The following is a 16,082-nucleotide window of genomic DNA, read 5'->3' on the forward strand; positions in this document are numbered from 1 at the left end:
GCAAAATTTTAAGTGGGATGAATAATGTAATGTGTTTAGAAGTATCAGTAATCTAAGCCATCTGCAAAGGCATGGTTTTGCAAAGGCATCTCTTTCAGGATACTGTGGATTTTGTCACTGCTTGAGGTTTTGGCAAATCATCAATATCACTACAATTTTCTCTTATGAAACACAGGTTTTGACTGATTTTTTTTTTCTTCCTTAGCTAGCTGAAGTTTAAAAATACTCCATGTCTAACTGCAAATCCAGAGGTTAGGTTTTCTGCAAATTGAACATTGCATATTACATACCAGTAATTCAGAAAGGTGCACAGGTCACTCCAAAAGTAATGCCTCCTATTTGTTTCCATGGAAACTACAACAGATTCCATGAGCACTATAACACTGTTTGCTAAAGCAAAAACTGAGCCACAAACAGCTATTTTTCAAGACAGTCACCACCATTAGCTATGCATTTTCACCAGTGATGAACAAGAACCTGCATATCACACACATAAAAAATCTGCACCTGTCGTATCAAGAATGGCCAGCATGTTCTTTATATTTGGTCTGAAAGGAAGAATGCATGAACTCCAAGAAAAGAAACAGCATATTTAAATACAGATACATTACAAATCACTGTTTTAAAATATACCAAAAGCATAACGCTATAGCTAGTAATGACAGCATATAATTTAATTGTATGACACTCTCCAAAAAAAACTGAGAAGCAGGAACTGCCTAAAATCTTCTATTAAAAAAAAGTGTAATTTCCTAATTCTTTGATTCATCATTCAAATCTTAGTTTCAAATGAGGAAGACAATCTGTGGTAAGGATTCTACTAAGCACGGGAACATTCTGTTGCTAGCAGACATTCTATGCATAAACAGTTCTCAGGTAATTCAGAATGTTAATTACTAATCGGGAAATTGCACCCACCTTTTGTATGAGCAGTCATTGCACCGATCGATGGGATACGGCATACAATTATGCTGTTATAATGTACGCCTTTGCTTTGATGGGAGTGTTGCTTTTCACGGTTATGCACAAGATAACAATAGATCAAAGTCATCATGGAAAAAAAACCACTTTTGCTAAGGGGTAGGAAAGATAAAGGTGAATTTCAGGGAATGCACACAACACCGTGCATCCAGTTTGCATCCCTTCTGTCTAAACACTGATGGTTAGCTTCTCCTCACCCTTACTATGAAAAGTATCATGATTTGGTTTTGCGTGAAAATAAAGTCAGTTTTAGTACAGATTTGAATTAAAAGGCTGTGTGAAAAACACATGGCATACTTTTTCTTGAGCTGCAGATGCTGGCAACCACGTTAACAGCTGTGGCATTTTTGCAATAAAGTAGGATGAGGCATTTGTTACTGGTGATTTCAGGACTGGATAAGACACTGTGGCACCCAAACCAGAAGGTACATTTACACATTTCCACTGCCTTTTTTTTTGTCCTCCTCTAGTGATGACTCTGAGCTCAGTAGCATCCAATAAACTGTCACTTGTCTATTTGATCCTTTGTCCCTTCTACATCACTGCTGAAGACAGCTCTCTCCTCTCACCTAGAAGCGTGAAAAGCATTTTCCAAAGACTACATTCATCTTCTGGATGTGTGGGTGTAACTTCTACTGACTCACACACAATCTCTCCACAAGTACTGGAGCAGTAATCTTAGGCCAAACAATAGTTATTTTTAATCACCAAAGGCTAGAAGTGGCGCAAACTCCAATCAACTGAGGGAAGGAGGAAGAGTCTAAAAACAAAGCCTAAGAGGAAAGACATGGGCTCTTGTTTACTGAAATCCTCACAGCACAAACCATATGCTGTGTTTCTGTGTTCCAATCTGGACAAACGAGACAGGATAGTGGGAAAAAAAAAGTTTTAAAATAACAACAAGAGTAAACATATCCTTCTATCACAAGCCATATTTGAAACTGCTCTTCCCTAGTAGCAGTTAAAAATTCCCCCAAATTTAAATGTATAAAACTGTGCACCTTTGCATCTCCATGAATTATTACATTGTGCAAATGACTACACAAACATGAGTGCAGTACCAACTCTGTGTCCTGCAGAACAGGCAAAGAAGAGCTCTACTCAGCTCTACAAAGATCATCCCACCAATGATGCACAGACGAAAGAAACAGGAATTGGAAAACAAAACAATCTTTATGTTTATGAAAAAGCCTGATTCCATTTTCCAGTGTTTTGATATGTATTGCAGAAATTCTCCAACAAATTCGGGTCCTTGAGCCTCAAAGCATTTCCAGTATGAGAGCTGCCCCAACATTTTCACAATCAGACATTCAGAGGTCTACTTATCAGAGAACTTCATGTTTGGATCACAAGATAATTTGGTTATATAAGACCTCAGGAGATCTCTAGTCCAACCCCCTGCTCAAAGCAGGGATAACTGTGAAATCAGACCAAACTGTTCAGGGCTTCTTCCAGCCTGTCTTGAAATGACAGTGGTGGGGGCTGCACAACCTCTTTGGTCAGCTTGCTTCAATGCTTTACTCTCCTCACAGAGAAAAAAGTTCTTCCTTAATTGGAGACTGAACCTCTCTTTTATTTCTCATTTTCCTAATGCACACCAAATTTCAGTGGTAATTCAACAAACCTTGCTCTCTTCTGTAGACCTTTTTTGGAGAGAGACATTTGCAGCATTCTCAGAGCCATATGTCTTTGAGATTTGAAGCATTTTAAGGACAGACCACATAGGTCCTCTCTCATAAGAAACTGAGGAACTGTGCAGCTCATCTCTGGGGCTGGAAATGCTGCTGGTTTTCTTTGGCTTGCTTGATTTTACTTGGGAAACTCTGGAAGGCTTGAAGGGAGCCTAGGGTACATCATTTCTTTTGTCTCTGAAGAATTGAATCCTACATGAAACTTAGCAGGAACAAAATGAGGAATTCCATGTGGAAAAACACCAATTATCACCAAAAATTGCTTTTTTTTTTCAAGTCTTCCTTATTTTCTTAACAACTAAATTTTTTGTAATGCTTCTATTATTTCAAAGTTGTGGAGGGACTGACCTCTGTTTTGGCCTCCAGAGAGATGGAAACTCAAGGACAAGAGGAAAAGGAGGATATTAGTCATACATGCTGTTACTGCAGCTTTCTCCATACATGAGCCTCATGGATTTGGGCACTCAGCACCTTTAGGAGACAGGCTGCTGGAGCAAAAAGGACATCTGAAGAATTTTATGTTGATTTTGAAAGAGCAGACAACAACAAAGGAACCAAATCAGGAAAAAAAAAAGGCAACTCCGGCCAATATCTGCCACTAAATACAACCCTTCACTTACCTCAGTGCATCTAATTCTAAGCTACACGTTTCTGACTCCATCCATTCAGTTTAAAAGGGAAAGACCACACTAGCATAAGCAATGAAGAGTGGTCAAACACATAACTTAATGACAGCGTATAGAAGCCACTACAAAAAAGATAGGGGAGAATGAAACATTTTGTGGTGAGGCTGAGTGGCTGATTTCTGTAACCAATCCACCAATATTTTCCAAGCATGGACAGCTTTTCTTGAAATTAAAATAGAAAACACAAGCCCCACATCCCACAAAATTTAAAAAAAATAATAAAACTCCTGACAGCTTAGCAGTGAGATGGAACCAGTGAAGCAAATCTGACTGCATGGCATTTTAGGAAAAGGACAGAAATAGCAGCAGCTATTAAAAGAGATATACTGCTGAAGTCTTTTTGTGATTATGCTAAAAGTTGATCTGATTTCTTTGTAGAACTCAAAAATGCTTCCTGTTTCCTCAAATGAAAAAGCTACTTCACATATGCTCTCCTTCCTTAAAAGTACATTGGATGGAGTTACTTCTAAGTGCCAGCTTTGTACTTTCCACTGCCCTGTTGAGACATTTTGAAAGAGGAAATTAATGTATGAGGAAATTGTAGAATCATAGAATTGCAAGGTTGGAAATGACCTGCAAGATCATCTAGTCCAACTGTCCAATAATCTAGAATAAATCAATGTAGTTGTTTTTTTATTGTTGTTGCTGCTGCTGCTTTTGTTGTAAGAAAGCAGAAGTCATCAAAGCTTCCAAACTCAAAGCAGAGTCTTCCAAATCAGAGACTAAGATTGAAAGCAGTTTATTTGCGCAACACTAGCATCTATAGCTGTATTTCTCTACCTTTCTTTTCATGAAGTAACAGACGTTTGAAGCTCACATCCTGATACCTCAGCCAAATTCAATAACCTCACTTCAGCTCCACAAGAAAGGAAATATTTTGTAGCATCCTCAAGTCCCCTAGACACTGATTATTTCTTTCCTTTTTGTCTTCCATCCTGCAAAACAGCTCTAAAAGCTAGAAAATAGTATAAAAGCAGTACTGTACATATGCTTATAGTCTCTGCTAAGAGGAAGCTACAAAAGATCAGACTTCAAGTAGCCTTTTTAGAACAAAGACAATTGGAGTTCTCATTTACCTTACTCCATCAGAGATGTTGATGCAAAATTTCAGATATTTCTTTAAGTTACTTTGGCTTAGGAAGCTTAAATCAGCCTATCCGGAAACATGAGCAACGTTATGGGCAGAGATGACTGTACTATATAAAAACTGGGCAATTTACTACAGGTAATCCTCATAATTAATGCAGTGTAAAGTAGATTTTTTTCTTGTTGTTCAGAGAAAAGACATATAAGAGACATATAAGCATTTTCTAAGAGAGTAAGACTGAGAAATAATACGATGCTCCTCAATTATCCATAGTACAGAAATGATCACATCCAAAGCCAGCCTCATGCACAGCATAAATTAGTACAGGATTGAGCTCATGTTGTGCTCAATATCATATCATCAGTAATTTCACCATACTATTTTCATTTTTCTCACCCCCATCTAAATGCAGACTAACAGTAGCTGAGAGAAACACTGTAAACTACAGCTTAAAATTCTCTCACCAAACTGGAGGAGAGTCCATGTGATTTCCATGTCTTTGCTGGAAAACATTCCCTCTCTGGATACTGCCAAACCAACCCAACAAGGGCTGACTCATTCACAAGGCCTCATAAAGTACTTCTGAAAGTCTTGGTTTTTGCCTTTGGAATGCACTGCATTACACCAAGAGTTTATGATGCTCCAGCATGGGGGAAGAGGACATTTCTGACGTTTCCCTACCAGGAAATTCCCAGTCTGCACACTACAGTATTAAAGATGCGCTCTATTTATTCCTCAGTACCCAAGGAAAGCATTGGAAATTCATTCCTTTGGCAAATGATATCACCCTTCCACTTTGATTATGCTTCAGAGACAATTTTTTTTGCTTGCATAGGAAAACAAATGAACAAAGTGCCAATCCCTCACTCTTCCTCGCTTTCCCATTTCTAGTCTTGTGGTAAAGAGACGTATGATGAGCTATAGAGGAAAAAATCCGTTGGACTCCCATCTAAAATACTGACAGCACATCACTGGGTAAAAGAGAAATACAAAAATCTAAACAAGGGCAGTAACAAAATGAGTAGAAGAAAAGAAGTATTCCATAAATTCCATAAACCAGTAGAATTGCTTTGTATAAAGGATTTGATAGGATTTTATATGACAATTCACATGAATTAGTGAGTAGGATAAACAAGTCCCATTGGTCCCTTGATACATATTAACTAAAACTGAACCCAGTTCTTGTAGCATAGCATACTGTAAAGCTTTGAAATTTTCTACCACCAATGCTGTATTAACGAGCCAACAACCTAATGTGAGATTAAATCGTGCAAGAATTTCTTAACAGTAACATAATTTGTGACAACAGCTGGGATAAACATTTAGCGAATACATCATCCCTCACATTTAAGGACTGAAATCAAATGCTTTTCCAAGTGGAGTTAGGAAAAAAAGTTCATCACCAGTAGATTCTGGCATCACTGCCTGCCATGACTGACAGATAACTTCACTTGAAGCCCATAGCTTCTGGCAACTTTTGACAAAGGTACTGGGAAGGACTGCCCTTTGTTCTGACTGTGACAATTTCTGTGATTCTACATAACGTTCTACATAAGATTACCTTGAAGAAAGTGAAAAAATTCCTTGCGAACATCTCTTTCAAATCTTTGTAATATACCAGGAAAGGCAAAAAAAACCCATGGTACTTAGTTTCAGAAATTCACTAAATGTGCAAAAGGAGTCAAATTATTGAAAGTTCTACCCACTGAAGTTTAAACAACTCTTTAACTGTCCAGGGATGTTTCGCATATCTATGTCTACTGACGCCACCAGAACAGCTGAGGTGGAATTTGTTGTCGAGAAATGGCTTCATAAACCATTGATGTCTACAGCTTCAAAAAGGGTCCTGCAGGAGTTTCTCTACTGTCACATCTGAAATGAGTTTCTACGTGTTTGTATCTCACTCCGAGTTCAAAAATTGAAAGGCAAAAGATTAGTCACAATCACATAGTGTGTATCAAGACCACGTTTCAATAGAAACTCTTTGGAAAAGTAAATAGAGATCTACTGGGAAAATAAGCTCAAAGTGATGTATGTTTGTCATATCTTGCTAACCCAAGGTGTGTTCATCTCTAGCTGCCAGGATGAACAGGTTGAAGGCCATGTGTTGCTGAAGAAAAATTGAGCACTCTCACAGAAGACCTAGATAAATGACTGAATCAGGGAATGTTTATTTTGCAAAATAGTAATAGAAATGTTATGGGGCTACTGAATAACTGAATTCCAGACTTTGAGGTAAGAAAATATTTTTTCTCATCTTCCATCTCAATTAGCACAACTCAGTACAAGAGACAAGTCTCATACTTCTTGCTTCCCTCTTTATATAATGTGGGTCTCCTTGTCCAATGTGAGATGCAAAGGATATTCCACATGTCAGAAGCCTAATCATGGTGATTCGAACATGATTCCAACTCCTAACAAATGCATAATGCAAACTATCTATGGACAGTTTGACCAAGAAAATAAATATTTTCCACAAATACAAGAGCTGATTTAATTTCACTGAAATATGATTAATCCAGGATGTATGTGAAAGCACAGTACCACATGTGTTTCTCAAAGTACACAGGCTTTAAGGCTCCCATGCTAAAAAGTGAAACATGCAACTTAATGGGGGAATTAGACAGAAGCCCACCCAGGCCAATCTTCAGCAATTACTTTGCCTACGTATGTTTTTCTAATGGAAAATATAGCCTGTCTCAGAGCTTTCAAATTATTGAGTCATACCTCCCCTTGCTTACAAGTACTGACTTTTAAAACTATACACATTTTTTAACAGACCATTGTTATGCCTCTAATCAATCTCTCCTTTGTGCACTCAGTAGGTCTACTCTGAATCTAGCAATTAACTCACAAAATCAGCCTAGTTCAAATATTATTCTTCCCAAAACTGTAATGGGCAGTCTCTTCTCCTGAATATTTTGTTTAAAACATCAAGCTGCCTGTACATCCTAGGAGAATTTGAGTACAGGATCTAAGCTAAGATCTCAAGCGTTCTGAAAGAACACATCAGTCTGCTGAATATGATATCCAGAAAAATGCAAGTTCTCATTTCAAAGGTAATACACACACACACACAGACATACAAATACATACATATAAATCTGTATGGCATATTTTCTGAGCAGGCCTGGACTCCTTGTGAAGTTGTTTTTCAGTTTAGCAAATTAGAAAAACATGCCCAGAATTAAAGGTTACTTAATCGGGTTGAAGCTCTAACTTCAATTCCAGCAACTCCCTCCCACTATGCTGCATCTGATAATGTACCCAAGTCCAAACAGAAACATAGTTCAAAAAGATGTTTGGTCCTCGAATGTAAAATGACACTTAGCTTACACAATTAGCCAGGTAATACATATCCTTCCAAGAAAAACAATTTTTACCGCAGAACAATCTGCATTTTACTAATCTCTGATTGTTAAGTTTTACTTGCTGAAACTTTTCCATATGGCTTTCTGAACACCACTGTCCTGTATTTAATTACCACAAAAGGATATTAATAACAAGGTTGGAAATTTGGCCCAAGTCCTGTTCCACAATTTGGACAGTTTAATGGAGAGAAAGCCAATGTCAATTGACATTTCTGTCAATATGAGGCTGTGCCACTTCACACAGAAAAGCAGTGGCAAAAGAAGAGTAAATAGACCTATGGAAATAAAACATCCAGCTATTTTTTAATTGCTCATAGACTTCCAAAACAGCGGGTCATGAAGTAACGTTGAGTAAAGTGAAATACTGGTTAGCCAGCATAAGGGACCGTCAAATGGAAATTGGTGGAGTAATCCTTGTAATCAAGAAAGCTTTTATCAAGCTGTAAGACGCATGCCCAGAAATGCACAGCGTAATTAAGAATTTTAAAGGCAGAACATGATACTGAGCACAGCCAAGGCAAGGGTAGGCAGCTTGGAGTGCAGAGGATGCGAGGAAGCTAACGTGGGTGGGAAAGCATATGTTGCTGTTTGGATGAGGAAGTGGTACACCACAGTTACTTCATAAGTGCAAGGGCTTTATAAACTAAATCTCTTAGGAACTGTTTTAAATAGACCAAGAATGACACGCAGTCCCTGACAAGCAGTATTGTTCAAGAAGGCTGGATTCCTTCTCAAAACATTCGACTGCTGCTTGTACTTTTTCCAAAAATGCTTATTTTTAACCTCAACTTCTTCATATAAACACCAAGCAGATGCATCATGTAGTAAACTCTGTTTTTTCTACCATGAAATTAATGGCTTCCTCTGTCTTACCTGACAATGGAAAACATATTCTGGTGTGGTTTTCTTGAACTTCATATTCCATACCAGGGCTACCCCATCAGGCTCATGTGGAGCATCTTCATTATTGTTATAAGATGCAACCATCAACTCAGGGTACTAGGAAAAAAAAAAAAAAAAGAGAATGAAATAAACTGGATGATGAAGAAGGCATGAGAAATCAGATGAGAGGGAAATAATCTCATTCTACATATGGAATATCTGGTTTTAATTATAATACATGCTAGTTCAACCACAGTATTTAGCTACATTTTGGTTTTATATTTTACTTGTCCCTGATGTCCTTAAAGCCCCTGCTCCTTGCTCTGCATCGATTACTCTCACATATCGCAAAGGCAATGTTATTTTCTGCATATAATTCTCAGAAAAGACAACTAACAGGATATTCATAAAGAGAAGTAAAGCAAGGAATATAGTTGAAAGGAAAAATCTGAAAGTTTGAGCAATTATAATGTATTTGCTTAACCATTTCTTCAGAATCATCACCTTAATTGATTTTGATAGTAAAATCAGTGTGAGGATAGCACTTATTTTGAAACTAACAATTCCTCAACATCTCAGAAGACTATTCCTTCTAATTTCAGTATGCACTCTTCCTATTCACTTATACATAGAAACAACTTGAAAGCTCTTTCAGATTATTCAAATAGCAAACAAATTTTGCTCACTTTTGCAAGACAGTGAGGTCATCTGCTAAAGCTCAGGGTGACATCCAATTCCACTGACTCAGTAAGACTATTCCAGAGAGCACTCTGAAATAGACTCATATTTTCTACTGTATGCACTATCCACTGATGTATATAAGTAGATATGCACCACACACATATGTATTTGCCCTGTATGTGTGTGTGTGTATATATATATATGCATACCTATAAATAATATCATATATTTCCTGTATTTCTGACACCCAGCGCCTCTGTAACCCCTGTCCTTCCCTCTGAATAGTCCAGGTAGGGTAACGGACCTTATGGCACATCTGGAGAAGAACACACAGATTCTGGCAGACCAATGATCTGGCAGCCCCAGTTTGTTGGACCCACATCCTCCTCTTGTAAAGTAGGAATGCTTTCCCTCAAAATTTCCCAATGATAATTGCAAGTCATTGTCACTGTCTTTCCCAGGTAAGTTCCTGCCAAACCATTCACCACTTCATAGGGGAAGAGCACAGCTGGTAGATATAAAGGAAGCGGGACAAAGGAACTGCCAGTGATGCTGCTGGGAGCTATGAATTTGGTCCACACCAGGCATTTTAAAAATTACAAGCACTCTTTTCTATCATTACTAGTGTGGCTTGATGCCCTCTGATCTCAAAATCCATTTGGAAGAAATAATGCATACTGCTGTAACTTTTGTCATCAGCAACTCTTCTTTCCCACTTTGGGTACATTTCCATGGATAATACATCATGGAGCTGATGATTGTTCTATTCAAACCATCATTCCACGTAAGAGATCTGAGTCAGATCCTGGAACCATGGGTGGAAGGACCTACAGTGGTGTGTGGCCACCACAGCTGCCCCTTCCCCTTTTAGGATGAAGGTGGCTCTGATGATGGGGGCACCTATGTTCCACCAGAGCCTGGCTGGTGGCACTGCTTGTAAGGGCACCCAAACCTCTTCTATGAGACTTAGAACATGCACCAGAGCAACTACCTCTTCTTTCTCCTCCAAAACTCAGACATCCAAATGTGGTTTGATCCCACACAGCCTCTAGGGACGCAGCTGCACCAGCCTGACTTTCTCTGCTCAAATGCCTTCTGAGATCTCTTTTCTCTCTCATGACAGAGATTATAACCACTGCTGAACAGTGAGTTTAGCTTCTCCTTTGAACCTTCTCATCCCATATTGGCCTGGGTCCAAGGAAGTAGCACGTGCAAAAGGCTTTTGCCAGCATGTCTCATTTTTACCAAACAGGTCAGGTATCATTTGGGCCAGCAGCTGAGCCCATGCTATTGAAGGGGCAGTTACCTCCGCAGGCAGAATCGCCAAGCTCTTCACCAGTAGGAGACAGGACATGAACAGTCACAGGTACCAGTACAGGGTTTGTACATGCTTCTGGAGAGGTTAGTGAGCATGTTCTGGTTGACAGTGCATCTGGCCATAAACAAACACTGACTCAAGCCTTGCTGGTCTATACGTAGGTTTTGCAATCAAAGTTTATGCAACAGTCTGGAAATACAGTTTCAGGTTTGCATACACACCAGAGTCACATCCAGATGAGCAGTGCCAAGAAAAGACTTTTTGATTCTGCAAGAATAGAGCCAAATGCACCACGATAAATCCATCAGACTGTTCCATCAACTTGCATTTACGGCTGTTCAGTCCTCACTGGGCATCCATCTGTCCCAGGAAATTCCCCCATGGAAATGCTGCAGTGTGAAAAAGCATTCGGGGCTGCAGCCTGAGAGTCAAGAGGACACAGCAGTAACCCTGCGGCTGTAGCTTTCTTGGCTTTGGGCAAGTTGTTATCTCCTCACAGACAAAGCAAGGTGATCCCACGCTCTGTTTACACTCACTCTTCTGGGCTTTTCCCTCAGTTCTTCGATGAAGGATTGAGTCAATCTTCCCCTTGCTCCAAAGAGAATCATGGAGCTGGTGGTATGAATGATCACACGTTTAGGACCGTATTTTACATGTGACTAGGAACAGAATAACTTGTTTCATCAATGCATGAAGTCCCTTTGTTTGATCAAGCTTTTATTCACCCCCAGGATGTTTTGCAGCAACACTTCTATCACCGAACATTGAGCAACGTACTCCGCAGTTCTCATGACTATCTGAGCTGTCCTTTGGCACACTGGACACCACCATGGCCTGCAGTGTGTGTGAGAAGCAGAGCTAGTGGTCAGGTGAAAGGTCTCCAGCTGTCTCCAGCCCCAGCCGCAATGCACACCTCGGGGCAAGTCAGCGAGACCTGGTGCCTCCTCCCAGGCCACAGACAGCGTAGAGGAGCCTCGGCACACAGAAGCCCAGAAGCACAGAAGTAGGGTGACAGGGAGCTGAGTGTGAGGAGTTAACATAGGGGAAGGCAGGAGGGGCCACCCTGGAACAAAGAGGTGGGAAGCAGAACATGTCTGTGCGCCCCAGGGGCTGAGCAATTACATTTGGCAGTGCTCTTCTGAGGCGGCTTTTTTTTCTTGCTGCCCTGGGAATACAGTCAGAGCTGCCTGTTAGGAAAATATCAGATAAGAATTCCATGTAATTTCCAGCCCCTGAACAAGTGAACAACCTAAGATAAGTGTTTCCTCAGGCTTATATTTGATTCCTGTGGAAATCCATATGTGCTTATAGGCCACCCACATCACACCAGTGCGTACCTGCTCTTAAGCTGACATTTTGTACAATAGCAAAGGGATAAATCCTTCATTTTGCACACAGGGCATGAGGTGGGTGTCAGAAGCAGCCTTTGCACACATAGAGCAGGTTGCAGTGGGCTGCTGTGAGCACAGCCCTAGCCCCAGTCAGGCCTGCATGGCCTTCGTGCAGCATATGCCACTCTCCTGGAGAAGCATCCACAGTGATGGAAGCAGCCCTGTGGCCATTTTGAGGGAAAGGCAATAGGCTGGGATACAAGAACCACCGTGCCTTGTGCTACTTATCCTCTCCCCAGTAAAAACACACCACAGGAACAACTCTATGTCCTCCTGGAGCAATTTCATTATATCTGTACCATGGACCCTGAAGCAGACTCTGGTTCCCTCCCCAAGAAAACTGGCTGCTTTTCTCCACTCCAGGCTGACACTTAGGATCAGGCTAAAAGGAGCTGAAGCATAGAGGATGAGGGCAGTTGGAGTGAAACTGGGACCAAAAAATTTGACAGGACCTGTGATGATGTGTACAGACTAATCCCAGCTCTCCAACAGAGTAACTAATTAACCTGGTTTCTTTGCCCTGCTGATGTGGCTGTATTGGTTTGGGGAAGCTGAAGCAGCTCTCCCGCCAGTTTTAGTTTGCAATATGACAGTGCTTTGCGGTGCACATATCTTGGATACCTTCCAGGCACATTACTTTAGCATGTGCCCTGGGCAACTGCAGTCTCCTCTTTCACAGCTTGAAGAGAAGACCCAAAATTTTCAGAAAGACCTCTTTTTGATCTTTTCAAATTGCTCAGACACTTTTAAACTTTGAGTTTTAGAACATTAAAAAAATAAAAATAAAAAATAACAAAAAATTTTTTGTATTCTTGTTTTCATTTTAATATATAGAATCTATGATTCCATATTATTATTTATAACTGCTCATTAAAATGAAATGTTAATTATTTTGTTATTTTTCATTAATATAATTTTAATGCTTTTGTCCTAAAAGGAATTCCAAGTGATGAAGGACTAGAGAGGGGAGAAAAAAAGGGGAGCAGGTAGGTTTTTTAACCTATAGTTTTAATACAGAATCCTGACTTTGAAGATCAAGCAGCATATATAGGAAAAAATAAATTGACAAATTCACTGGTGCCTGCTAATCTGCATTATGGAGAAACACTCATTTCTCATTCTATAAAAATTATACGGGCCATATTTTTTAGGGAGAAGTTGGAAGTCATACAGAAGCGTATCTTCCAGCTTCACATCTTACCTGCAGAGACCAATCCATACAGGTGACAACACGATGCTTTGACCAGTGCTCATCATAGAACTGACGGTTAAAAGAAAGGTTGGCTCCTGCTTGAACATCTCTGTGAATTCAAACAAAGTGACACTTCTTTAAGTAACAGAGTTCAAATGCTTTTAAAATCAGTGCAGAAGTTTCCAACTACTTTTTCTCAGACCTCTGAAACAGTTTGCCACCTTGAGTTAATTGCTTTCACCAACAGTCTTGAAAGAGTCTAGACTTTGCACCATGGAACAAATTTTATACATATTTCACCCAACCAGATTTTTTAATTTCCACTGCCTTCCTGCCTTCTCTAGTTGGCTCTTTTTGGGACACCCCTACCACCTTTCTCTCAAGACCAGGTCTGATCCTGGCATTCAGCATCTCCTTTTCTGAACCTTCATGTCCAAGCTACAACCAAATCTCTCTTCTTTTTGACTCCCAAAATCTTCAAGTTACAGTATCTCCTCCCAGTCATGGAGATGGCAGATGCCTTCTGGCACCACTGTGACTGGCTGAAGCTCAGTGCTGGATACACAGCCACTGAAACCTAAATACCTCCTGTCACATTAGCAAGCATTGCTTCTTGCACTCCTTATCCATTGCTGAACATGCAGTGTGCCACCTTCTGTCTTACGTGTTTAGATTGCAGATACTTTGGGAGACTGTGATTTTCAGCCACACAGTGCACAGCACAGTGCAATCTGTTACCGAGGCAGCAGTATTTGCAGAAATACCAGGATTGAAGCATACAGATGTATGCCTCTTAAAGTACTCATGCACATCTACATATCTGTGCGTACGTTTCTATGTTTCAGTTATTATTCAATGATTCTCTCATCCAAAAACTGAAAAAACAACAACAATCTGGGTAATACTTTAAAAGAAAAAAAAAACAAGAAAAACAGCAATGAGGTATGAAACTCTTTTACAAAATAATTTAGACTAATAAACTCACCCAAGACTTCAAGGGGAGGTTTTAACCTTTTCTTAACTATATAAGTATTTAGTTTAGTTTCAAAATTAATGCTTCCAATGAATACCAATGGCATTGGTATTCTTTATATAAGCTTATTATACAAAAGTAACCAAATCAAAACTGACCCATCTTTCTCTTCTACGTCTCTGCCACTGTAGTCAAAGAATATGTCTGAATCTTCAGCCAAAGCTCGCTCAATTACACGTATTGTCCGGTCAAAAAATATCAGGAATTCTTCTGAATGGAGAACTTGCTGTTTTTCTTCTTCTGTCAATTCTCTGGGAGGAGCTTGGAAAATTAAAAGATGCAGTTAAAAGTATGACATTTCACTCCTTTCCAAATGAATCAACATCTTGACTGAGTTTCTGTAGACATGAAAGCTTGCTGTAGCACCATCAGGGCAAAAATCAAAGCTCTACTCTTAAAATCATGACTACGAATTCTTTAGCACATCTAAACATGCTCCTGTGTGTTACCAGAAAGTAGCTTACATAGACTTACATAGAAGAGATCCTATATCTTACATATTTATTATTCTGCAATGGAAAATACTTAAAGCCTCAGATAAAACAAACACAGTGTTCCTATTTCAGGAAATCGCTCTGACTGACATTTAGGCAATACCTAGCTTGAAAAAGCAGAACGCTTATGTAACAGGGGATCTGTCAGAGGAGCCAAAGATAAAATAATCTGCTCAACTTATAGTACAGTTCTTTGTATTAAGAGGGCTCTCATAATCTCTCCCTTCCCTTCTTCCAATTTCTTCTTGGTATCACTGATAAATTTTGTCTTTGGGCTTTTGTGAAGCAGTGAAGTAAATAACTGAAGACGCTCTCTGAGGCAGCAAAATCTAAAGTGACTGACCAAACTCCATTTTCTCTCAGGCATATTTATTCCCTGCAAGCAATCCTAAGAGCCAGAGCAACAAATACACTGTGGACACTGTTTGTCCAGGGCTGCCTGGGACAGGTGGGAGTCACCTCAGGCAGGACAGCCTGGTCCCTGGAACATGGAGCTGCTCCTTTCCTTTTGGCAGAGATACCAATTCTTTCATTTCAGAAGGGTATTCCCAGCATGACCCTTCAACTGAAAATTTCAGGAAGCACCAGTTTCACTTCTCTGTCAGTTTAATGACCTGTTGGTAAATTACAGTTAAAATGTGAGCATTTAAGGAAAGAAAGTTGGATGCTGTTATTGCTGCGGTGCAAAATTCTGTTCTCAATTACACCAGCAGGGTCATAGTGATAATATAGCAAAGTTTTGTGTCAGTTATGCCTTTGCCAGCATGTGATTTTAAACAAGCATTTTAGTTGTATTTCAGAATCACTTGTATTTCAAAAAATGCCATTAGCATCTGTATAGTTACACCAAACCAACTTTGCAACTGTGTCAAATTCCCAGCTTGGAAAGCTCTGTTGGCACCACAGGAGTTATGCTAACTGAGAACACTGTTCCAAATTCATGATTATGGACACAAACAGACAGCTTTATTGCAGAGTTACAGAAAGGGACGTCGCCCTTGCTCACCAGTCCATGCCCCATGGCTCATGCTGGGTTTTTTGCTGACAGCTGTCCAAAGAGGCATTTGCAGGTGTTTGCCTGGATACAACTCCACCACCAGCCCCTGGGGCAAGGATGGATCTGGAGGCACAGAAGGCAGGGGAAACACCATGGCCAGCAATTGTGCAGTGCTCAGCTTCCCAATTTGCAAAGTATTTGCTTTTAGAGCACTCTTGGTGCTCAGGAGAGGCTGTTATCATCACAATTAGGTTTGCCTAACCTGCTCAAAGCTTTTG

The 16,082-nt window shown here is 39.9% G+C and overlaps 1 protein-coding gene across 7 annotated transcripts in view; it reads right to left on the reverse strand.

The window, feature by feature from the left end:
* DYNC1I1 (dynein cytoplasmic 1 intermediate chain 1) overlaps positions 1-16,082 on the reverse strand; it is a 196,646-nt gene that overhangs the window by 61,722 nt on the left and 118,842 nt on the right. For all 7 annotated transcript variants that reach the window (XM_042889250.1, XM_042889247.1, XM_042889253.1 and 4 more), the window contains 3 exons: positions 14,412-14,574; positions 13,290-13,389; positions 8,690-8,815 (listed from right to left, as the gene is read on the reverse strand). In XM_042889250.1, coding sequence (XP_042745184.1) covers positions 8,690-8,815; positions 13,290-13,389; positions 14,412-14,574 — 389 coding nt within the window. The remainder of the gene's footprint in view (positions 1-8,689; positions 8,816-13,289; positions 13,390-14,411; positions 14,575-16,082) is intronic.

The sequence above is a fragment of the Lagopus leucura genome, unplaced genomic scaffold, assembly GCF_019238085.1.
Source record: "Lagopus leucura isolate 7727_CA_CO unplaced genomic scaffold, USGS_WTPT01 Super-Scaffold_100157, whole genome shotgun sequence".
Lineage (NCBI taxonomy): Eukaryota > Metazoa > Chordata > Aves > Galliformes > Phasianidae > Lagopus > Lagopus leucura.